This window comes from Juglans microcarpa x Juglans regia, chromosome 8D (genome assembly GCF_004785595.1).
Source record: "Juglans microcarpa x Juglans regia isolate MS1-56 chromosome 8D, Jm3101_v1.0, whole genome shotgun sequence".
Classification (NCBI taxonomy): Eukaryota; Viridiplantae; Streptophyta; class Magnoliopsida; order Fagales; family Juglandaceae; genus Juglans; species Juglans microcarpa x Juglans regia.
The window spans coordinates 24,260,664-24,285,789 of NC_054608.1; the positions used below are offsets into that span (position 1 = coordinate 24,260,664).

The 25,126-nt window shown below is 35.1% G+C and overlaps 1 protein-coding gene and 1 long non-coding RNA gene across 2 annotated transcripts; both read left to right on the plus strand.

The window, feature by feature from the left end:
• Positions 1-3,427: 3,427 nt before the first annotated feature.
• LOC121242004 (thaumatin-like protein 1b) lies at positions 3,428-4,533 on the plus strand. Its single transcript, XM_041139891.1, has 2 exons — positions 3,428-3,496; positions 3,830-4,533. The coding sequence occupies exons 1-2, from the start codon at positions 3,439-3,441 to the stop codon at positions 4,507-4,509; spliced, it is 738 nt and encodes a 245-aa protein (XP_040995825.1). The 5' UTR covers positions 3,428-3,438; the 3' UTR covers positions 4,510-4,533.
• An 18,962-nt stretch (positions 4,534-23,495) lies between these two features.
• Positions 23,496-24,759, plus strand: LOC121242005. The gene is made up of 3 exons (XR_005935873.1): positions 23,496-23,857; positions 23,951-24,009; positions 24,706-24,759. It is a non-coding gene; the product is annotated as an uncharacterized LOC121242005 (long non-coding RNA).
• The last annotated feature ends 367 nt before the right edge of the window (positions 24,760-25,126 follow it).

A 25,126-nucleotide genomic window follows, 5' to 3' on the forward strand; every position in this document is an offset into this window, starting at 1 on the left:
GGCCATGTACGAAGTAGGTAGATAGGGGTTTCTCCTTAACTTGAGAAGTGTTGAATCAGGATGCAAGTTTCTAGCATCTCCAAACCCATTAATATAATATGAATTTGAGGAATTAATAACATGAGGAAGTGATTTAATCAAATGATTAAACATAATACTAGAAATCAGATCAAAAACTAGGGTCTGGAGGCCAACTTTAAGGTTTGGGAAAACCGTTTAGGGTTTCAGTTTCAACCAAGATTTTGGGGTTTCAAATGGATTCCAACCATTTAAGGTTTCACTAGGGTTGAAACCTTCTTTGGTTTGACTCAATTTGGATGGTTGGATGGAATAGGGTTTTGCTTAGGTGACATGATCTCACACATTGATTTCTTTCACAATCCACCTCATGATTCCTCTTGGTGCCAAGTGTCCAATACTATTCACCAAGGGTGGCTAAGATCTTGCCAACTGTCCAAATAAAATTTTTCTAACTTAATTTGGACATTTCACACTGTGATTCTAAAAACACTGCATTAGGGCTACTATTGAGGTTACTATTCACTCTGGGAAGGTGAAAAATAAACTTTATAATGAAAACTATACATACTAAACTAACTGTGCAATCCATTTATCAAAATTTAACCCCAAAGTGCCTTGAAATATATAAAACATGTGTTCAATCAAGTGTTTTGTCCAAAACTAAAAATGAAATTATGATGCCATAAAATCCTAAATAATCAACTGAGACTAATGACACAGACCATATAGCATTTTGATACTTCTAACTATCTCAAATAAATAAATTGCACTCCTGGCATCATAGTGAGTGGCAACACTGACTTTCCTGACAAACTAAAACCTATGTGATTGGTCGATTCACGAGGTTCCTAAAGTCTATAGAAATTCCACCATTGAATTTCTAGCGGGCTGTTACAGTTTGGGGAGCTTTTGTAACAGCCTACCTGAAATTCAATGAACGAATTTCTTTAGGCTTTAGAAATATTGTGAAAATCTGAAAGTTTTCATGAATCAATCCAATTGCGTAGGTTTTAGTCTGTTAGCATAGTCAGTGTTGCCACTTATTATGGTGCTAGAAGAACGATTTTATTTATTTGAGATACTTAGGAGTGTTGGAATGAGATACGGTCTACGTTATTGGTTTCTTTTGAATATTTAGGATTTTTATGGCTCAATAAAACCACTTTCAATTTCCAGACGAAACACTCTTATTCGAAAATGCGTTTTGATTATTTCGAAGTACTTTAGAGTCAAATTTCGATAAATTATTTGTACCCTAAGGTTTGTATGTATATTTAAGATTTTGCAGTATAAAATTTATTTTCACTTTTTCAGAGTGAATAATAAGTTTTATAGTAGCACTAAGTGCAGTGTTTTCAAAATCATAGTGTGAAATGTCTAAATTAGGTTAAAGAAGTTTTATTTAGACACTTGAAAAGATCTTAGGTACACCTGGTGATAGTATTGGACACTTGGTATCAAGAGGAACCATGAGATGGAAATGTAAAGGAAATCAAGCATTGAGATCATGCCATCTAAGCAAAATGCTATTCCATCTAACCATCCAATTTGTGCCAAATCAAATAGGGTTTCAACCCTAAAGAAACACTAAACACTTAGAATCCAATTAAAACCTCAAAAACTTGGTTGAAACTGAAACCCTAAATGGTTTCTCCAAACCCCAAATTTGCTTCCAAACTGTAAATGGATTCAGTTTCTAGCTTAGTATTTAATTACTTGATTAAATTACTTTCACATGCTATTAACCACTCAAATTTATGTTCTGACATCATTATTCAATCCTTTAAACATTTGAAATTTGATTAGACCATGAAAAATTATATTTGGGCTTAAAAGCAAGCCAAACCCTCTTTAAACCCCAAATTGAGGCCCAAGGTTGCCCCAAATTGTACTTGATGAGGCTATGGCCACCTCACCACCACCTTTCACAAGGAAGCTTCCTTGGCTGAAAGCCATTCACTATTGCCTACGTGTTTTCCCCTTGTTTTGGCTAACACAACCATCACTAAATTGTCATTCACAACCCTCTCATCACCCTTCAATTTCATAAGAAGGCAACCAAGTCCATTTCCTTTCATTTCATCCAAGTCACTTTGCACTCCCTTTTTGAAGCTTTTGTAAGTATTTTCTCATGGCGTTACCATCACAAGAGTTTTTACCCTTTTTGAAGATTTTGTGTTAATTTTCATGGTCATTTAATTGGTTAAAAGTTGTTATAAGTTTGGAAAGGTCATCCTGAGCGGTAAACTGGACAGTGTATAATATTTTGATGATTTTGACCAAGTTATTGGCAAGCTCTTGGTCTTATTTTTTTATGGAGTATAGTTAACATGCTTATATGAAATGTTGATGGGGATTTGTTGCATGTTATAAGTTTTTGATGAAAGTTTTACTTAGATCTATGAACTAGAAGGAGTAAAACAATTTCTGTTTTGTGTAAGCTTGAATCTTTTGATGAGAAATCATGCTCCAATGGCTTTGATATTTTTATATGATGATCCTAATTCTTTGATCTACATGTTAGGATGTTAGTTTGAATATCTTTGGTGTTGGGTTTAAAGATATGTTTTTTTATGCGTGAAGAGATTCGGTTAAGTCACAAATTTGAGGTTTTTGGATAGATCTATGTTTTGGTTTAATTTTGGCAATGTGATGATCTTGAGTTTAATGCTTGGATCTACTCTAGGACATGATTTTAAACCATGGGATGCTGGTTTGTGATTTTTGTCATGGTATGTTTAGGATCAAAGGATTTGATCAAAACCCAAACCTTAAGACAATCGATTTTGAGTATAAGTGTTGAAGCTGAAAGTTTGGTGTTAGATCTTGTGATTTTGTGATGTTTGTTTGATGATTCAAAGCATGTTAGTTCGAGTGTGTTATGAACATATTGGAAGAAATTTTTGAACTTTTGGAGTTGTTGGAGATGTTTTAAAATGGGACAAAACCTTGAGAATCAAGGGCTGTGTTTCTACATATTGCTAGCTGCATACTAGGTTGCATTGTATATTAACTGTCATGAATGTGGGTATGTAATCATGTGTTGCATGTCTCGACACTCCAAATCTCTGTTCCATCCCAAGTTGGGGTTTGAGGGCATCACACAAGCCACCATAATTAATATTGAGCTAGTACATATGGGCTCTCGACCAATTTAGAAGGAAGAATTTAATTTGAGGCGACGGCTTAAATATTATTAATTTTTATTAAATGTCATGAACAGGGGTATGTAACCATATGTTACATATTCCGACGCTCCAAGTCTGATCTGTTTCATCCTAAGCGGAAGTTTGGGGGTGTCACATAAGCCACCTTAATTAATATTGAGTAAGTACATATGGGCTCTTGACCAATTTAGAAGGAAGAATTTAATTTGACGCGTGGGCTTTAATATTAGGTACTATCTATCCATTAATCATGAAGACCCTTTCACTCATGATCTCCTGCCTTGCCTTGTCCTTCTTTTTTCTCTCTGGTATGTCTCATGTTAAATTATTTCAACGCTTTAACTATTGGAAAATGGATTATATATATATATGGATCACATTTTAATTTTTTTTTTCTATTGATCAACAATCTCTCTCTCGTATGGTTCTCCTATCATAAAATGACATGCTTACCAAAATTGGTGGTTTACATAAGTACTATGTCATATATGCACATGTATCACGGTGATAAGCATGCATGTGTGATTTACGATCGAATTCATTTGCTGAGATGGATATATATGTTGGCTTTCATTTTTGACATATATGCATGGTGACAATGAATTATTTTGTTTGATGTTGCATATATATGAATATTGCAGGTGCTCAATCCGCTAGAATAACTTTCACAAACAACTGTCCCTATACCATCTGGCCGGGAACCCTAACCGCTGATCAGAAACCTCAACTATCAACAACCGGATTTGAGTTAGCATCCAAAGTATCCACATCATTGGATGCCCAAGCTCCTTGGAAAGGCCGGTTTTGGGCACGAACTGGTTGCTCCACTGACGCCTCGGGAAGGTTCTCTTGTGCTACTGCGGATTGTGCCTCCGGCCAAGTTGCATGCAATGGCAATGGTGCTGTCCCGCCGGCACCTTTGGTAGAAATAAACATAGTAGAGAATGGTGGGCAAGACTTTTACGTAGTCAGCCTTGTCGACGGCTTCAACCTGCCTGTTTCAGTGAGCACAGAAGGCGGGAGTGGTGAGTGCAAGACCTCGAGTTGCCCGGCCAATGTGAACGTGGTTTGCCCAGCAGAGCTGCAACTGAAAGCTGCGGATGGGAGCGTAGTCGCATGCAAGAGCGCATGCACAGCATTCAATCAGCCACAATATTGCTGCACTGGCGATTTCAATACTCCACAAACATGTCCTCCCACGAACTATTCCATGATCTTCGAGAACCAGTGCCCTCAAGCTTATAGCTACGCTTATGATGATGTGAACAGCACCTTCACTTGCTCTGGTGCACCTAATTATGTTATCACTTTCTTCCCCTGAAGTACTTGATCATGAGATGAGATCAAGAATTATTCATGCATGCATATTGCATGCGTTCTGAGCTTAATACTTATAGTAATAATGGACTGTGTAACAAATAAAAATGAATTACTACATATAGAAAATTCTTAAATAAATGGAAAAATTATATAAATTTCTAGTGCTTTTGATCTGTATGCAGCTACGTACTCCATCTTCGTATGCAACAATATATTCATTCATGGGAGTACAAAATCTCTCTGTTTGCATCGATCAAAATTAACCCATAACACGAGGCCGGCTTTCATGGTTTACCAGATGATAATAAAAAAGATGAAAGAAATTATGAAAGATTTGAGCATTTTTCTGTATCTGGGCTTAAAAGATTTGGGTTCGCAAGCTTAAGCCAATTAATCCAGTCTTGAAAAGAAGTGGCTTAAATTGTCATATGTAGGCCCAAGATTCAGAACCAGATTTTCTAAATTGTGATAACATTTTATTAGTGTCTGTATCACCAAAAAAAAAAAAAAAAAAAAAAAAAAAAAAAAAAAAAAAAAAAAAAAAAGCCATTGAGTTCGCCATTGACAGAATACAATGAGAGGATAATGGGCTTCGAGCTCGCCACCAGAATTTGAAAAATAATAATAATAATAATAATAAATAATAAACACTGATCTAAAAAAATTTCAAAAATTCTTCAAATCTTTAAAAAATATGAAAACTTTCTTCTAACCCTATCTAAAATTCTTGAGTTTTTCTTATAAGTTTGAAAAAACACAGTTTCTACATTTTCTTTAAGCCTATAAATTTTGCCTTCTAAATATAAAAATGAGTATGCATTCATATATATCCAAAAATACAACTCCAGGCCGAATTTATAAATCTATATGCATTCATATATATAATTCTTTTATAAAACCCAAAAGTCATTCATTTTTTAAAATATTAAAGTGTCTTTTTTAAACCTTTAAACGTTTGCGCGCATATCCTCTCCTAAGTTTCTTCAATATTAATGAATCACTCTTTTACATAATGAAAAATACATGAACAAAAATATACAGTGGGATTCCTTATTTTATTTAAATTAAAAACTTTAACATTAAAACAATATTTGTTATAAATTGAAGGAATATGAAATGAAATTGCATCTACAATTTACATTTTATAATTATAAACAAGAAGGTGTATAGTATATACATACACATACGCATGCATGTATGCAAGCTTGATCATTATACGTATAGACCGATATGACTCCCCCAATGTCAAGTATCTATGGTTCCGCCACTATCTTCCACGCCAGATGCATTGAAACCCGTGCCTTGTCTTGGCCTTCTTATTCCTCTTTGACCGTTTTAGCACGAACCAAAATATTGCTTTTATTTTGTCATTAAGCATTTATTTTTTCAGACTCATGGATATGTTGGCTTTCTGTGTTGGACAATTTAGGGTGTTCATCCGGATCCGGATATCCGGTCATAACCGGATCCGGATCCGGATGCTAAAATCCGAGCGTTATCCGGCTGGATTAATCCAAATTTAATCCAGGCGGATAACCGAATGAAATCCGGATATCTGGTTTAACCGGATATCCAGATTAAATCAGGATCCGGATAATAACCAGATTTAATCCAGATTATAACCGGGTAAATCCGGTTTTTATTTTATTTTATTTTATTTTTTTAAAAATACTTTAAAACTTAAAAAAATGATTTATAGCACTTGTTTTTTTTTTTTTAAATTCTAATATGCTTAAATTGCCGAGATTGTTTTAAAAAAATAATTTAAACACTTTATAAAAGATTTTTATAAAAAAAAATCAATTAAAAAACAAAATAAATAATATTGTTGTTACAATGCAAAACATAAATTACAAAAATAAATAAATAAATAAATAATACATCACAACTAATTAAACTAAAACATAAATTTACAAAAAACAAAAGAAATAATAATACATCACAACTAATTAAACTATTTCTTGGTGGCACCACATGGATGAATATACAAATGAAGCTGCCTGCAAAATGGATCCAGATAAAAAAACTCATAAATGAGTAATATTCAAGAAAGTCACAGGAGTTTTCATCTGCTTTATGACTTGCTCTACAATGATATTCTTCTTAGGGTAGCTGGTGATTGAAGTTTTGTTGAGGTGCTGAGTAGCTTCCTCACAATTCCCACCTGAATTCCATTGTCCTCCCCTATTCATTTCAAATGATACACTACTCAGCTACTCAGCCACTGGCATGAAGAGACTTGAAAAGAAAAAGCATTATTAAATAACTTCCCCTAATGATCTATCTATGTGCCTTCAGCAATGTACAAATTATGAGAATATATATTTCTTTACTCTCAATTTTGATCTTCTAGCACTGTATAGTGTTACTGTTACATAAGAACTGGTTAGATATATAGGAGTAGTGTAAGTATTAGAATGCCAATCTTCTCTCTTTTCTTCCTCTTTTTTTTTTCCTAGTCCATTCAATTCATATTCTCTTTGATCTGGTGATGCTTTCATTTTATAGAAAAAAAATATTTAAGAGTTTCAATCTGAGTTTTAAGATCATAAAGTATAAAAAAGACAGAAATAACAAGTAAAACGTTTCATATATCTGTTAGATAGATACCTTTGTGTTGAGTGGAGCATTAAAAAGTTGAAACAAAAGACTAGGCTGAGACCATATAAACCTTGCAGCTATTGGCATCAAAATCTGTCTTATATGATCATACCTTGCAGTTATTGGCATCAAAATCTGGACCATATAAACAAGAAATCAGAACAAACCAGCAATTCATTAATCCAAACAAACAGAGTATTACAATGAATTATTACAAAAATAAAGGGAACCTTAAGAAGAGGATTAAGTTGAAGTTGAAGTTGCTTAAGTTGCTGAAGTTGAAGGAAGAGGGTTACCTTAAGCAAAAAAAAATATATAGAGGTTAAGTTCAATGGATAAATTAATAATAAAAAATCAAACTTAACAAATAAAAGTGTTTACTTTCGATGTCAACGCGTTCTACATGCTTCTCGACCTCCCAAAAATTTCACTGCATTCAATATTTATTTTAATGTACTTTTGATCATCTTCGATTAATATTATATATAAATGACATATAAAATGGTTTCGAGTCCAATATTATTTTCTCATGTTGAATATACATACATACATACATATATATATATATATATATATATTATATAAGTTTGTGGGTGACTAAAGGCTGATTTGAGTCATTTGACTACACTCACAGAAAAGAAAAAAGGGAAAAAAGATCAGGCTACAACAACATCTACAACCTGCATATATATATATATATTCTGTGTGCATGCATCTCTCTAATATATATTTATTAATTATTAATAAAAAAATGAAACCCACAATTCATTAGTTCAATAAATATATATTTCTACTTTCTAATATATATTTTTAGAAATTTTCTAGTACTTTCCCTTCAGAGCATTCATGTATTCCCTATGAAGTATTGCACAATAAACAAACAGTAGTTTTGATTTCTGATAAACCCGAAAAGAATTAAAAAGAAAAGATAAATGGAAAATGGGGAATTAAAAACAATTACCAACCAAAAAAATGCCAACATGAATTTTCTACAATTTTATTTTTGATTCAATAAAATTGTCCAATTTGAATATTCTCGGCAAACAAACACAGCATTAGATTTGTATATACTATTTTGACCCAAATTAAACGAACCAAAAGCAGATCAATGACTCTCTTATCCATTTTTAAATGAACCAAAAACGAACCAATAGCTCACACAAATCCAAACCCACTTACTCAAATCCAAAGTGCATCTAACTTTAAACACAACAAAAAAATATCTATACAAACTGAGCGAGAGAGATGAACATACCGTAGGTTTCGGAGTTGAGAGAGAGATGGGGCTCGCAGACTCGGCGCTCGCAGTGACGGCTAGTGGCTAGGGTTTCACTTTTCAGCTCGGTTGAGAGAAAGGGGTTATGAGCCTTCGAGGACTCGAGTGAAATGAGAGGAAGAGAGGCGCTCAAGCAAGGTTTAAGCCAATGCGATGAGGGCTAGGGTTTCACCGTTTCAGAGACAGACACAGAAACGAGTATGGACGAGAAGGAAACTTAGGAAAGCAGAGGACTCAAAGAAATGAGGATTAAATCTCATTGAGTGCAAACGGCGTAGTTTTCCATTAGCAAAAACGACGCCATTTTAAATCATAAGCAATGTTTTTTAAAAAAAAACCGGTTATGGAAACCGAGTTAAAAACTGGATTCGGGCAAGTACAAAAGTTTTTTTACCCACCTGGGTTTAATCGGGCGGATAACAGCCCGGATCCACCCGGATTCCGGGTTTCGGACCCGACCGGAAAAAAATCGGGCTCGGTTGAACACCCCTATTTGACATGTTGCATGCGGGTAGTACTGCTCAATCCGCTAGAATAACTTTCACAAAGAAATCTGATCAACTATCGACAACAGGGTTTGAGTTAGCATCCATAGCATCCGCGCCCGCGTCTTTGGTGAAAATCAACATATATAGTTAGCAGAGAATGGTGTGAAAGAATTTTACGATGCCATTCTTGTAGAGGGCTTCAACTTGGCAATTGTTATATTTATTATAGATTGTGATATTAAATATGTGAGTTTATTGAATATGGGTTATTTTTTATTTACATGAACCATTATTTCAAAGAAATGCATTGGTTTAGTGGTAATGATGTATTGTTTCAAATGAAAGAGTAGGAGTTTAAAACTCCACAAGTGCAATTTGATTTATAATTTTGTGAAGTGTTGAACTTGGACAAACACAATGCTTGGGCCGGCCAAGCCTTGCACGTGGGCCAAAGAGTCACAACACTTAGGTGTTTGTACATGGGCCGAATAAGCACTTTGATAGGGTACAATGTTTCAACAATCAATTTAATTAAAAAGAAACTTCTGGAGACTCAAACCAATGACCACCCTTCTCAAGGGAGGCACTTGTTGACCACTAGGCTAGGCACAGTCCCTTTGGTCTTTAAGTGAAACATCATAACCTTTAAACTAGTAACTGCTAGTTGAAAAGTCACAAGTTAAAAGTTATGATCTTTCACATGGTGTCACTTTATTCTCTATAAATAGGGGATAAGACCCACGAATTTATTCATTCTATTCTCCTATATCTTCAGTCACTTACACAATTTTGTAGAGAAACTCTGAAGGAAAAATTTTAGAATTGTTATCTGCAGTTGGTGACTTTATTGTATCCTGGAGGTGAATTGCTTGTAACCTGATAGCAAACTCTTTCTAGTGGGGGCGATTATCAACTTAAAGATAGTGTTCTACATGCCTCAAAGTCGCATTTATTTTTTAGATTGCTATATCCGCACAATTTTCTTCAACAATTTTAAGGTGATAATTGCAATGGGATCAGAATCTGATATGACAACTTCCAAGATGATGAATCAAGACTTTGTCAAACTAGATAGGTTTGATGGAACGAATTTTAATCCCTGGAAAGGCAAGTTGATGTTCATTCTTACTACATTGAAGATTGCATATGTTTTGGATTCGAACTTGCTAGTACTTCCAGAACCCAAACATGACGATAATGATCAAATCAAGGCGGAACACAAGAAGCGCAAAGAATATGAAGTGGTATGTAGAGGACACATTCTAAATACACTTTTTGATCGTCTCTACGACTTGTTTAGTTCAATCAAGTCACGAAAAGAGATTTGGGATGCATTGGAATTAAAATATAAAACAGAAAAGTAAGGTACGGATAAATTCCTTATTATGGAATATTTTGAATTTACAATGAATGATAATACTTCTTTGATGGATCAAGTCTATGAATTGCAAGTTTTGGTGAATAAATTTTGAGATCTTAATGTTGAAGTTTCCGATCCTTTACAAGTTGGGGCTATTATTGCCAAACTTCCTCCAAGTTGGAATAAATATAGAAAGAAACTTATGCACACAACAGAAGATTTCACTATAGAGCAAATTCAAAAACATTTATGAATTGAAAAGGAAACTCAAATTCGTGATAAGAAACTATTTTCTCAAAATGACTCTAAAGTGAACTTTGTTGATGAAAAAAATAAGTTTCAAGGTAATTTTGGAGGAAACAAGAGAAAATTTAATGACTTTTCCAACAATGGTGACAAGTCCAAGAAAATAAAAACTTGTTACAATTGCGGAAAGAATAGGCACTTTAAGTGTGAACACAGGTACAAGAAGAAATACAAGAAACAAAATGGCAATCCCAATAGTGCAAATCTGATCGAAAATGAGACTTTAGAAATTGAGGCCATGGTCTCTGAAATGCACATTAGTATGATTACAGAGTTAAATATGGCTACAACAACCGAGTCTTCTGATTAGTGGTATGAATCAGGCGCTACCATTCATGTTTGCAATCAGAGATCTCAATTCAAAAATTATGAAGATGGAGCAGATGGACATGTAGTACTAATGGGAAATCACAACTCTGCAAAAGTTGTGGGAAAAAGAACTATGGAAATTCAGTCACTTCTAGGAAGAAACTTATTCTTGTTAATGTTCTTCATGTTCCAGAAATAAAGAAAAATCTTGTATCGACAAATTTGCTTTGTAAGAAGGGTGTTAAGACCGTAATCGAGTCTGATAATGTAATTCTTTCCAAGGGGAAGTGTTTGTTGGAAAATGGTACTCTTGTGATGGAATGTATAAACTAAGTATTAATAAAATACGTTCTGATTCTGCTTATATTGTTGAGTATTCTACTTTGTGGCATAATCGTTTAGCACAATGAATTTTAAATATTTAAAGTTTATATCTAAACATAGTTTAATTCCATATAATCATGTATATGATGCTAAATGTGAAATTTGCGTTCAAGCAAAAATGACAAACAAACCTTTTTCCTAAAACAGACAAAAATACACAATTATTAGAACTTGTGCATTCTGATATTTGTGAATTAAATGGTATTTTAACTAGAGGAGGCAATAGATATTTTATTACTTTTATTGATGATTTCTCAAGATATACATATGTATATTTAATGAAAAGTAAAAATGAAGCCTTCAATATGTTTAAATCTTTTAAGTCTGTTGTTGAAAATCAAAAGGAAAATAAAATTAAGATTCTTCGCAGTGACAGAGGCGGTGAATATTTTCCTACTGAATTTTCTTTGTATTGCGAGGAGAATGGCATAATACATCAAACTAGTGCACCCTATACCCCACAAGAAAACGGTTTAGCAGAAAGAAAAAAATAGGACACTAGTTGATATGGTAAATGCTATGATTTTGATTACAAAATTGTCTTTTAATTTGTGGAGATAAACATTGCCTATGGCATATTATTTGCATAATAGAATACCTTCTATGAAATTCAAAAATTTCACCATATGAATTGTGGAAATGTAGGAAACCAAATCTGGAATACCTAAGGGTATGGGGTTGTTTAGCCTTTTATAGAGTTCCGGACCCAAAAAGAATAAAATCAGGTCCAAGAGCAATCAAGAGTATTTTTGTAGGATATGCTGAAAATTCAAAAGCATATAGACTTTTGGATTTGGATTATAATGTTATTGTAGAATCAAAAGACGTAGAATTTATTGAAGATAAATTCTATAATAACTCTAAAGCAGTATTAGATCCTACTCAAACACTAGAATCTAACTTGAGTCGGAAAAGAAATTGTATAATTCCTAACACATTGACTGAATCAAGGAGAAGTCAAAGAGTTAGAAAAGAGAAAAGTTTGGATCTAGATTTTGTGTCATCTCATGCTATTGTTTTCCTTTTGGAAGGAAATAGAGATAATGTTTTAAATAAGATACCCATTCTATTAAATATAGAAGAAGATCTAAAAATATTTAAAGAAGCTATGACTTCTAGAGATGTTGCATTTTGGAAAGATGCAATAAATGATGAAATGGACTCAATATTGTCAAACAATACTTGGGTTTTAGAAGACTTGCCTCCTTGATCAAAACCTATTGGTTGTAAATGAGTATTTAGGAGAAAATACAATACATATGGGTCTCTTCAAACTTTTAAGGCCAGATTAGTAGCCAAAGGTTTTAAACAAAAAGAGGGCATAGACTATTTTGATACGTATGCCCCAATGGCTAGATTTACAGCCATTAGAGTGCTTATGACACTGGCTTCAATATATAACTTATATGTACACCAAATGGATGTTAAAACTGCTTTCCTAAATGGTGAATTGGATGAAGAGGTGTACATGGAACAACCTAAGGGATTTGTTATGCATGGGTCGGAAAAGAAAGTTTGCAAATTAATTAAGTCATTGTATAGATTAAAGCAAGCACCAAAACAATGGCATGAGAAATTTGATTCGGTAATTTTATCTCATGGATTTAGGCATAATAATGCTAATAAGTGTATTTATTCTAAATTCACAGATTGTTATGGTGTTATAATATGTCTTTATGTGGACGACTTGCTTATATTTGGAACAAATATAGAAGAAATATTTGAAACTAAGAAGTATTTATCTTCAAAGTTCAAAATGAAGTATCTTAATGAAGTTGAAACTATTTTGGGTGTCAAAGTAAAGAAACATAGTGGGGTTTATGCTTTATGTCAATCTCATTATGTTGAGAAAATGCTTTTTAAATTTCAACACTTAGGAATTAAAGAAGCAAATACCCCATACGACTATTCATTTAAATTAACTTCGAATGTTGGGAGAGCGGTTGCTCAGTTAGAATATGCTAGTGCAATTGGAAGTTTAATGTATGCAATGCATTGCACTAGGCCAGATATTTCCTTTGCAGTATGTAAACTTTCTAGATATACGGGTAATCCTAGTACGAAGCATTGGAAAGCAATTGGTAGAGTCCTTGGGTACCTTATAAGAACTAATTCGTTAGGACTGTATTATACCAATTTTCCTACTGTACTAGAAGGATATTGTGATGCTAGTTGGATTACTAGTGCAAATGATATAAGGCAACGTCTGGTTGGGTTTCCACCCTTGGTAGTGGAGCTGTTGCATGGGCTTCTAAGAAACATACTAGTATTTCACATTCTACAATAGAATCTAAATTTGTAGCCTTGGCGGCAACAGGCAAAGAGGTAGAATGGCTGAGGAATTTGTTATTTAACATAAAGTTGTGGCCACAACCGATGTCAGCCATTTCTGTGTATTGTGATAGTGAAGCTACTATGTCTAGGGCTTATAGTAAGGTCTATAATAGAAAATCTAGACATATTAGCTTGAGACATGAATATGTCAAACAATTAATAAGTGATGGTATTATCACTATTATATATGTGTGGTCAAGTAAAAACTTGGCTGATCCTTTCACAAAGGGACTCTCAAGAGATATGGTGAATAATACATCTAGTGGAATGGGTTTGAAGCCTTTTTTTTAAAAGTCACCTGTAATAGGAATCCAATCTTACACTATTAATAAATAGTCTAAGATTTAATGGGTAATAACAAGTTATAGTTATGTGGCTGGGATAGCATTGGAATTTAATTTAATATGAGAAACCCTTCTAGGATGGTCAGTGCTGGCTGTTACAATAATGTAGGATGGGTATTATACTCTTAATGAAGTTCAATAGTTGTATAAGTGTCTGAAGTAACAGAGACATAGAAAGAAACTTTACCTATGTGAACATAAGAGGTGGGGACAATTTCTAACAAAAGTTTAAGGTTTACTTTTGTAAATGTTCATGAATGTCATGATGGAGCACATGGATTAGTGCAAATTATTGGTGAGTTATCTCGCTAAAATTGGATAGAATCGTGTGTGGTATTTTCGTTCTTAGCATATAGAGTCTTGGTTTAAGCCTAGGCCACCATTGACTTTATTAAGAATTTGAAATACTTACACTAATTGAAGGTTTAAGTCAAGAGATACCTTCTTGTATGCATGAGGATATCAGTATTTGACTGAAAATTTAATATCACAATCTAAGTGGGGGATTGTTATATTTATTATAGATTGTGATATTAAATATGTGAGTTTATTGAATATGAGTTATTATTTACTTACATGAACCATTATCTCAAAGAGATGAATTGGTTCAGTGGTAATGGTGTGTTATTTCAAATGAAATGGTAGGGGTTCGAAACTCCAAAGTGCAATTTGATTTATAATTTTGTAAAGTGTTGGACTTGGACCGACACAATGCTTGGGCCGGCCAAGCCTTGCACGTGGGCCAAAGAGTCACAACACTTGGGTGTTTGCACATGGGCTGAATAAGCACTTTGATAGGGTACAATCTTTCAAAAATCAATTTAATTGAAAAGACACTTATGGAGACTCGAACGAATGCCCTCCCTTCTCAAGGGAGGCACCTGTTGACCACTAGGCTAGGCACATACCCTTTGGTCTTTAAGTGAAACATCATAACTTTTAAACCAGTAACTGTCAGTTGAAAAGTCACAAGTTAAGAGTTGTAATCTTTCACATGGTGTCACTTCATTCTCTATAAATAAGGGATGAGACCCACGAATTTATTCATTCTATTCTCCCATATCTTCAGTCACTTACGCAATTTTGTAGAGAAACTCTGAAGGAAAAACTTCAGAATTGATATTTGCAGTTGGTGATTTTGTTGTATCCTAGAAGTGAATTGCTTGTAACCTGATAGTAAATTCTTTCGAGTGGGGGCAATTATCACCTTAAAGATATTATTCGACACACCTCAAAGTCGCATTTATTTTTTAGATTGCTGTATCCGCACAATTTTCTTCAACAATGCCAATTTCGGTGGCCACAGAAGACGTACATGACCGATGAATGCTAGACCTTGAGTTGCCCGATATGAACACAACTTGCCTGTCAGAGTTGCAATTGAAAGTAGTGGATGGGAGAGTGATCTGTTACAGATCAAGTCTGGTGTCTGACTTAGGCTTCGACTCAGAGATGTAATTTTGATTAAGATTGGTTGCGGACCGTTGATGGGAGGAATGGTGGTGATCAGAGCAATATGCAAGTAGTATCTTGTTGACGTGGAGGAACTCTTCTAGAAGACTTTATTTTTATAGTGTTATTTCATAGAGTTTGTTTCAGATACCCTTTATAAGGGAACAATAGCTACTGATGATTTTAATCCAAAACTCTATTTCTTTCTTTCATTCTCTCTTTCTTTGGAGGCCCCTCACACTTGAAGTGACACTTGTCTTTTTCTTTCCTCATTTGACTATTATAAATTGGTAATAGAGACATCGATCCTTCAATTACAACAATGGTTGAAGGTACACTATCCAACCAACTACAAAAGATGGATTAAATTCTTTAAAGAAATCAATTGAGTCCCAATTTAAAACTATAGAAACAGAGATTTTGGCTTTAAACACCAATCTGAATATGTCACCCATCAGATTTTGACTTTCACCTTGGAGCTACAAAAGAAGAGTAGTTATCAGAATTAGGGAGAAACCTCATCAGGCATACTATCTCATTTATTGAGGTTGATTAAGAGCTTTAATTAGGCTCAATAACTAAGTTAAATCTCATTTATTATTTATTGAACGAGTTAGATTCGTTTTATTATTTAAAGATAGGCCATTATAAATTTAATTTAATTTAAAATCATCACTGATTGAAATCTACTACGCAGTCTCAGTCATTGCCAATCTTACATTGAATGAACTTCTAGATCATGTTTTTAAATTCAAACTATTTTCTTGAATGATCGAGACCAAGTCCAACTCGAACTCGAACTCCTTAGCACCCTCTCCCAAATCTCTCTATAAATATATCTCTTCCATGTGTTATTTGGAAAAAACCATAAATCCTTGTAAGTGCAGCGGCCGAACCCAAGATACCCAGTTCAACACCGTGTGTGTCCCACGTTCACCACGGCAAGTTTAGCCAACTACCTAATTCCTCTCATAACATCCATCACATTTTTTCTCTCCTTCTAGTTCACATGATCGATTCCATGCTAAAAAAATTGGGTTAACGCTGCGAGGTAAGTAGTTTGATCATAAATTAGGATTATCATACGTTAGCTAGTTATACATATTTTTATTTAAGCCAGTTCTTCGGAAGCTAGCATTTATGTACCACGCATGTCATAATATTTGCAAGCACGTCATTCATCATGTTTTATCTTGCATATTATAGTTATTTATGTATTATGCATCTCATAGATCTCACATTGCATAAGACACATAAGTTTTCATAAGATCAAGTGTAAGATAAGGTCAAAACAGTTAATTAGATAGTCATTCAGATACATGGTACCAATGCGATTTATGAGTGGATGTCAAGCCATGGATGTAAGCGTGGTCCACCATGGTATGCTAGAATACTATTAGCAGCTCCCCTCACAGCCGCGGGATGTGGGGTTGGTGTATAACCTTGCATGCAGGGTTAAGTGTGTGGACCAGTAAAATAAATATAATAAGTCAGATAATTTAAGACAAGTCATGCAAGACATAAGTATACGTATAAATGCTCATGATTTTTAGTTCTCAGCATGAAATATTTTATTAAAATCTTACGTTAATTATGTTTACGTTGTGATTGATTTCTTACTGAGTCATCGACTATTTTAGTTTGTTTTATGTTTTTAAACCACTCTTGGTCAAAATGTTTATGAGGGTACAACTGCAGGACTGGACTTAGTCCAAGGAGGTGTGATAGTGGCCTAGACCATGTACATAGATTTTAAGTTATGAATTTTTATGGTACGGACTTTGAAAAATTTTGATAAATGCTTCCGTGCACTTTTTTTAATGATTTCAATATTTTAATGAAAAAATATTTTATTTATAGAATCTTTGTACCTGGCGATTCCTTTAGAATAAAAGAAAATATTTTTAAGTCAAGGTTCAATAGTATCACTCCAGCTCTCAGGAAATTTCTATGATTTTATTCTTAAACTTGGGAAGCGGGGTGTTACAAATTCTCTCAAAGCTAGTGAGAATAATGCAAACCCAAATTGATATAAGATATCTAAGTCCAGATTCTATGTTGATTGCATTGAAATACTACCTTACGAAGATGAATCTGTACAAATATGGAAGAAAAAACTTAATATCTTCCTTAGACTAAGGGCAATAACTAGTCCCTTATTTTATAAAAAAGAAAAAAGTGCTATAAAAATATTTTTTAAAGTTTAAACAATTTTTTTTAAAAAAAGTATTAATAAATCCGGCTATCTAAATCCGGATTAAATCTTGTTACAATCTAGATATCCAAATTAATAGTCAAAAAGGGAAAAAAAAATCCTGTTATCCTTCTGGATTATTTCCGGATTAATCCAGACAGATAACTGCCCAGTTCTTAGAATCCAGCTCCAGTTATGGTCGGATATCTGGATCCGGATCTAGTTGCACACCCCTAATATCTATATATGACTGATGATTCTGAGATAACCAATAAGAGGTCAAATATTCATGTATGCAGTATCGGACAAAGAATATGACAAATTAATTGGACCAATCGAAGGGTGAATTATCGATCTCATTATTTATTTTTTAAACCTCATTGAAAATTGGGCTACTAAAACACATAAAAATAAAATGTAAATTGAAAAAACACATAGAAAGAACCAAATGGCTGCCTACAGTGAAGATCAGAAAGTACATTTATTTTATACAATATTAATTTCGTCGATATAACCAGCATGCATGAGCCAAAATTCATAAGTTTCACTAAAGTCAACTCTACCATTGCATATCTCATCAATTTAAATTATATTTCTCACAAAATTATCACACACTACTACTAACACCATTTGTTTTCTACGTAAAACAAAAGTAGGTTTTGTGAGGGGGAGTTATCCCCAAGGCCAGACCAAGAGAAGGAACCAGGGTCCCTGGGCCGGACCAAGAGAAAGGCCTGGTCTCTATCCCAAATATGAGGTATGGGTTGGGCCGAGCATACTCAAGAGGCCCAAATAGAAGGGATGGTTAGATAGGAAACAATGATAAACATATGGCAGGAGGGACAATATGACACCCCACTGGCCGACAGACAAAGACATTCCCTGACCCTAAACATCGGCGCCCAGACATGACAGGAAGGTAGGAATGCCTGGTTGGGACCACACCGCATTAATGAGACGAGAAGAGTTATGAAGGGGAAATACACCGCATTTAGTGCGACCTGGTCTACAAAATATATGGACCGATGAAATTTGGTCCGGTCTCATGGTCTACGAATTTTTGACCGGATCGAAATCCTATATAAATTTTTACAAATATTTTTAATAATTTAATATATTATTTTTATAAAGTAATTATATAAATTAATGATGTAATTTTAATCAAATTTATTATCATTGACCATATAAAATATAAAATAATATATGCTATCAATTAATAATAAATCATAAATCATGTGATAATTTATGTCATTATATGCAAATAGTTAATACGTCATACATTCATAAATATTCTACTATTTACACTTAATTAAAATAATTAGGTAATTTTTTTTTTTAAAATGCTTAAGTTGCAAGCAAACATGAATAGTTTATGTACAATGAAATTATTTGATATTCATTGAAAATATATAAAATGTATGACATTATTAATAATTATGTATACCAAAGAGTAGTGGTGAAAACCGAAGCTATCAGTGTGGTTTCGGTCCAAAACCAAAACCGCACCGACACCTTAAAATGGTGTAAACCTCAACCCAAACCGGTCGGTAAAGGGGGAGAAAACCGTCGACATCAGTCTCGGCGTAACTCTGGTCGGTTTGTCGGCATCTTTGGTGGTGACAGGTGGCTGTGATTTGAGAGAGATGACACCGTAAGTTGTGAGGTGAGATTAGAGAGAGAGAGAGAGAGAGATTGAGAGAGGAGGGGGCGGCACTGTAAGTGTGAACTGTGAAGTGAAATAAGAAAGGAGAAAAAAGAAGCAAGGAAAAAGAAGGGTGTGTGCGTGTGTTTAAAACCTAGAGTGAAACGGCGCCATTTGACTTAATTTCCTTTATATTTTTTTAACGTCAAGTCCCAAAACGATGTTGTTTCACTCACTTAAGTGAAACGATGTCTCATATATGTATAATTTAAAAAAAAAAAACATTTAAAGTATCGGTCGGTTTAGCAGTCAGGTCCAAGCTCAAATTGGGACTGAACCACTGGACATCAGTTTTGACCAAATTCAACCGTTGTCCGACCGGTTGTACACCAGTTTCGTCTGGTTCTGAGCTCTGGTGGCCGGTCTGAGTCTGTGCCGGTCATTTTTTCAGTTTCTTGTACAACTCTACTAAAGAGTAAAGTCTAAGTTAGTAAGTAACAACTATCAACATCATAAATATAATTATAGTAAAATATTTTTTTAATGAGTTAGTTATATAATCCATATTAATAATTCACTTAACTTCAATTTAGTAATTTAAATAATTTTTTTATTAATTTATTTTAAAAAAATAAAAGAATATAAAATGATTAGGTCGAATCGAACGGACCGACCGGACTGGATTGGGCCGATAGCTATCGGTTCGGTCCTTATCGATGTTCGGTCCGATCCAATCCAAAAAAAATGGACCAAAAACTACCAGACCGGATCGATTTACACTCTTATATGTATGTGTCTTATTCTCTCTCTCTCTCATACACTCTAGCTTGTGGGTGCCTTGGTTTATAGTTTTCAAGACTTAAAATTGATGATGATATTGATTTAACAGGAACATAATTGTGATGCCACTTTGGTTTCGAAAAATCAGATTCCATTGTTAAGAGCCCTTGAAAATCTGTGTTTCAAAAACTGATGATGATCCTACATATATCAACTATCTTTATCGGTTATTAGAAATTGAATAAAATAAGGTTGACCGATGTGGAATCTTTTGGTTCCATGTAGCTTATTAAAAAAATTTAAAAATATTTATTCAAAATAAAATTACGTACAAAAATCTAAAAAGAGGAAGACTAAAATCCTATATTCCCTCTACCATTTTATGTTTGTGTTTTTAATTTTTATAATAAGTCAAGAAGAAAAAGTGAAAGGTATAAATTAGTAAGGGTGTAATTGGTCCGGTTTTGGATAAATTTTGGGACCAAATCGGTATACACTAGTTTTGCATTTTCAAAAACTGATATCGGACCAGTTACCCTTCTAAATCGGTACTTCCGGTTTTACAAGTTCCGATCTGGTTCGGTCCAGTTTTTCAATTTTAGTATTAGTATTACTAATGTATTTATCAAAATAAATATGTTAAGAATTTATTAAGCCATAAAATGTAAGTAATACATACACATTTTATATTTAAAGCATATTATCAAACAAATGTTGATATTTAAGATTTAAAATTTATGTTATATATTATAATATAACATTATTTCATATATAATTATATATACTATAAAAATTATATATAATATAAAAAATATTATATATAATATTAAAAATTAATTTAAAAATATATATATATATACATACAAACGAGTCCGGTCCGATGCCGGAAAATGTAAAATCAGAAGCATACAACTTTCTATACTTAATCCATTATACTTAAATCATCTCATCTAATGTCTTATAATCTTGATCCTCAGTTGAGTCATCAAAATATCTGAAAAATATTGTGGAGATAAGGGGTGAGTTATCAACAACTCAGTAAGCAGAGAACTTATACTAGTATGTAAATATGGGCATTTATAAAGTTCGGTATGCAGAACAAGAACATTTACTTTCAGAATGCAGAAACAACATATTTACTTTTAGAATGCATAAAAAAAAATCATTACAAAACATCAGAGTGAAACTTTCAGAAAAACTTTCTTGTTCAAAAATCCTTCAACATATCATAAACTGAGACATCATCTTCATATATATCGGAGCATTGCATGGGGACAAATACCATGTTTAACCCCCGTGTCAGGGTTATAAACCACTATTATATCCGTGGCTAGATCATATACCATGTTTCACCTCCGTGGTAGGGTTATAAACCACTGTTATACCCGTGGCTGGCCCTGTAACACCCCGCTCCTTCATTTTTACGTACGCTTCTTCCTTCTGACGTAAGCAAATTCCGAGAGCAGAAATTATGTGATTGTCTGCCCCTTCTATCCAGCTACTGTGAGCCTCGTCATGCGTGCTGAACCTCGATGACGTGTTTTCAAAGATATTATGTGACTTCTAAGACACACCCAGTGTTTTAAATGTGCTGAAAATATTTATAACGAGTATTTCTAGTGTTATTAAATTAAGCTTGATTTTAAATACGACAATTATAATACTTTGAAGAGCTTCAAAAATATTATAATTGTCGAAAATTATTTTAATATTATTATTAAAATGATTTCAATTATTTAAATATTATGAGATTTAAATTATGTTGAAAGTTTTAATTAATTAAATGGTTTTATTCTTTTAAAAATACTAAATGAGACTTCATCATTTATTAATGATGAATAATATTATTTTATAAACTAAAGTTAGTTTAAATAATATTCTACCTTAATTCCTCTAAGTGCTTTTAATTAAGTTAATGTTTACATATTTTCAAATCAGTGTTTTAATTCCCTACCGTTAGATCATTTTGAGGATCCCTAAGACGAATGGACTAGGTTAAATACCCATACCCCTCTTCCTTCTCCCTCACTTTTCCCTCCCCTCTCTCTCTCCTTCAGCTTGCATTGCACGACACCCTCTTTCACCCGATTCCTCCATCTCACAGCCTGGCGCCGTCATGAGCCGGCAAGCCTTACCTCCACCACCGTCGACACCACCTCACTCCGGCGAGTTCCTCCACACCGGTGTCCCTCTCTCACGCTCTCTCTTTCTGTCTCTTGGCAGTGCACAGCCCGAATGGGCTTGATGCTGCTACGCTGTCGTGCACCGTCCTCCAGCGCCACCACCTCCACGGTAGCTCCTCCTCCCACCGGCCATCACCCTCCAGCGAGCTCGCCCCCTCCATGCAGCCACCTTCTCCACCTACACGTACACAGCCTTACCCATGCATGGGTTCACTGTGCACGTCCCTTGCACTATCGTGCGTGGCCACTTTGGCCACCGGACACCACCATGAGCTCCTCCTGGTCTCCCCTTCCTCCTCCCTTGGACCCACGATCGGTAGCCTCCCCTAGATCCACTGCACGGGACTCCTCCACCGCATGGGTTTCTCACCCTCCACCACGGTATGCCGCCACCCACGGCATGTGACCACCCTCTCAGGCATCCTCAGGCCAACACCACATGGCCCCGATCTGCCACCCATGCATGCACACTCTCCCTCACTCTCACGAATCTCTCCCTCTTACAGACGGCCATTCCTCTCTCCACCACCATGGATTGCCGTGCCACCACCACCGAGCCTCCATAGCTCCACCAGCAGCCTCCCTTGACCTCCCTTAGCCGAACCCTAGGTCCAAACCACCACTTTATGTGGTAGGTAGCCACTGCACATGATGGACAGCCACTGTACACGGCTAGATCCGCGGTGCTACGCTCCAAGGCCACCATGAGCCCTTCCAAGACCACGCCTAGCTATCCAACCGCCTAAACAGTCACCGTACGCTGTATAGCCGCCCCGTACATTCCTTCCAACATCATCAACCGTGACGATCAATGAGCAACGCACGAGTTATCCTGTTGATGGTATAACCCTTTATCCCTCATTATTTATGTTAGATGTTAATTAGTTGATTAGGTTGTTGACTGTGCTATTAGTATTTGTGGAGTTCGTTGTGTTGTGTTGTACTGTGTAGGTGAAGTGTTGGGCATATCTGTGTAGTGCGCTGTGAAGTGTTGGGCATAGTTGGGATGTGTGCTGTGAAATGTTGTGGACTGTGCTGTGTAGTGTGGTTGTGGAGCATGTGCTGTAATGGTGGCGTGGCGTTGTGTGGAATAGGAAGAGTACACACTGAGTGCACTCTGTGTGTGGCGTAGTGTGTGTAAAAGGAGTACACATGAAGTACACTTCATGTGGTGGAGTGATGCACCATATGGTGGGTATGCCATAATGGTGATGTGGCGTGGTGTGTATGAGGGGAGTACACACGGAATGTACTCCATGTGGTAGAATGATGCACCATATGGTGTGTACGCCATAGTGGAGATGTGGCATAGCGTGTGAGAAAAGAGTATATGTGATAATCGGGCTTTAGGCCCAGCCCCTTTGAAGTCAGGACGAAGCCCAGCCCACGAGCAGCATGTGATGGACGGACGGCGTCGTTTTGGGGAGGGATTAAATTTCCTTTCTGCCGTGCACTGTTTTTCTTCTTCTTCCGCCGATTCCTTCATTCTGCATTTCGGTCTGCTTTTCCGTGATTCTCTCCCTTCCCGTGCAACTGCTTCCCATGCCCCACAATTTCTATTTTCGGTTCCGCACATGAAGAGCCTTCCTCACCACATTTACAAACCACTCAGACTCTCTCTCTTGCGTGGACTGGTGTTTCATCCTTAGCCGACATATCTGTTTCCGCGGGTCTCGAATTTTCTGGTTCTTCGAAGGTGAGCCATCATTCGCTCTTCCGTTCTATGTTTTCTTCTCGGGCTTCACCATCTGTTTGTGATTTTGCTTCGTGGGATTTTGGCACTTTGCAGTAGACTGTGGGCACCAAGTCTGGGAGCCGGGGTTGCCTCTGTTTTTGAAGTTATTTTCGGTAACTTCCGCCACCCATTAAATCCTTAGTTTCTCTTAATTCTTGATTGCCGTTACACATTCCATAAATCATTTTATCTCTTTCCTTCGGTTTGTCTATCGCACACACACACGCTGCTTGGTTTGGTCGTGCATCACACTTAGTCATAATTTCCCCTCTGCGCAGACCATTAGCATTTTCAGTAAAAGAATTTTTGACATTTATTTTTGAGTTGATGTTTTATTTGTTGGATTGCGGTAGAGTGTGTTGGAATTCTGAGTGTGAGGAGTATAATTTTGGATGAATTGTGAAACTGTTTTGGATTATATTTGAGACTATTTGGTATAAAAGGATGGGTGTTTTGAGCTAGTTGTATTGAACTTTTATGCAAGTTTTGAATTATTGAATGACTAGAGTATTGATGCTTACACTGAAATTACTTTATTCGGAGGTTGGAAGTGAAGTTTGGTTTGGGTTATGTTTTAATTATTGGAGTTGCAGTTGTTGGTTTTGGAAATAATTATAATTGGTTTGGTGTTAATAGAAGGTGGTGGCTGTTTTGGGTTTTAAATGCGAATGGTTTGAAGAGAGAGTTGTTCAAGTTTAAATTGTTAGATAGTTATGGAGCTGTGAAGGGACTGTTTTGATTTATTACTCAATAAATAGCAGCCTACTAGATTGGTTATTAAATGATGGATATATGTTCCTTTTGTTTAGGTGGTGTTACTATTAGAGTTCCGGCTCAAGGTGTTGATAATACGAAGAAGTCAGGTAAGCGGGGTTCATATACTAGTTTTGCATAAAACAAATAAAATGAGGTTGACTTTGAGAATAAATGTGTTTATTTTTTTTTTGAAAAGAGATGATCTGAAAACAACCTCAGATGTTTATTCTGCATATGCATAAATTCTACATAAGAGAAAGTGTTTTTCTGTCATGACTGGTGTAGACATGAGCTAGTTTTGTGCACTTTATTTCTGAACTATGTAAAAGAGCGAATAAGGAATTCTAAAAGTTTTGTTATGAACAAATGAGAATATTTTGTTTATGTTTATGTCGAACATGTGAAATGATCTGAAGCTTTTCAATGTTTTGTTTTGATGTGATGTGTCATCTGAAAACCTTGGCATGAAGTTCT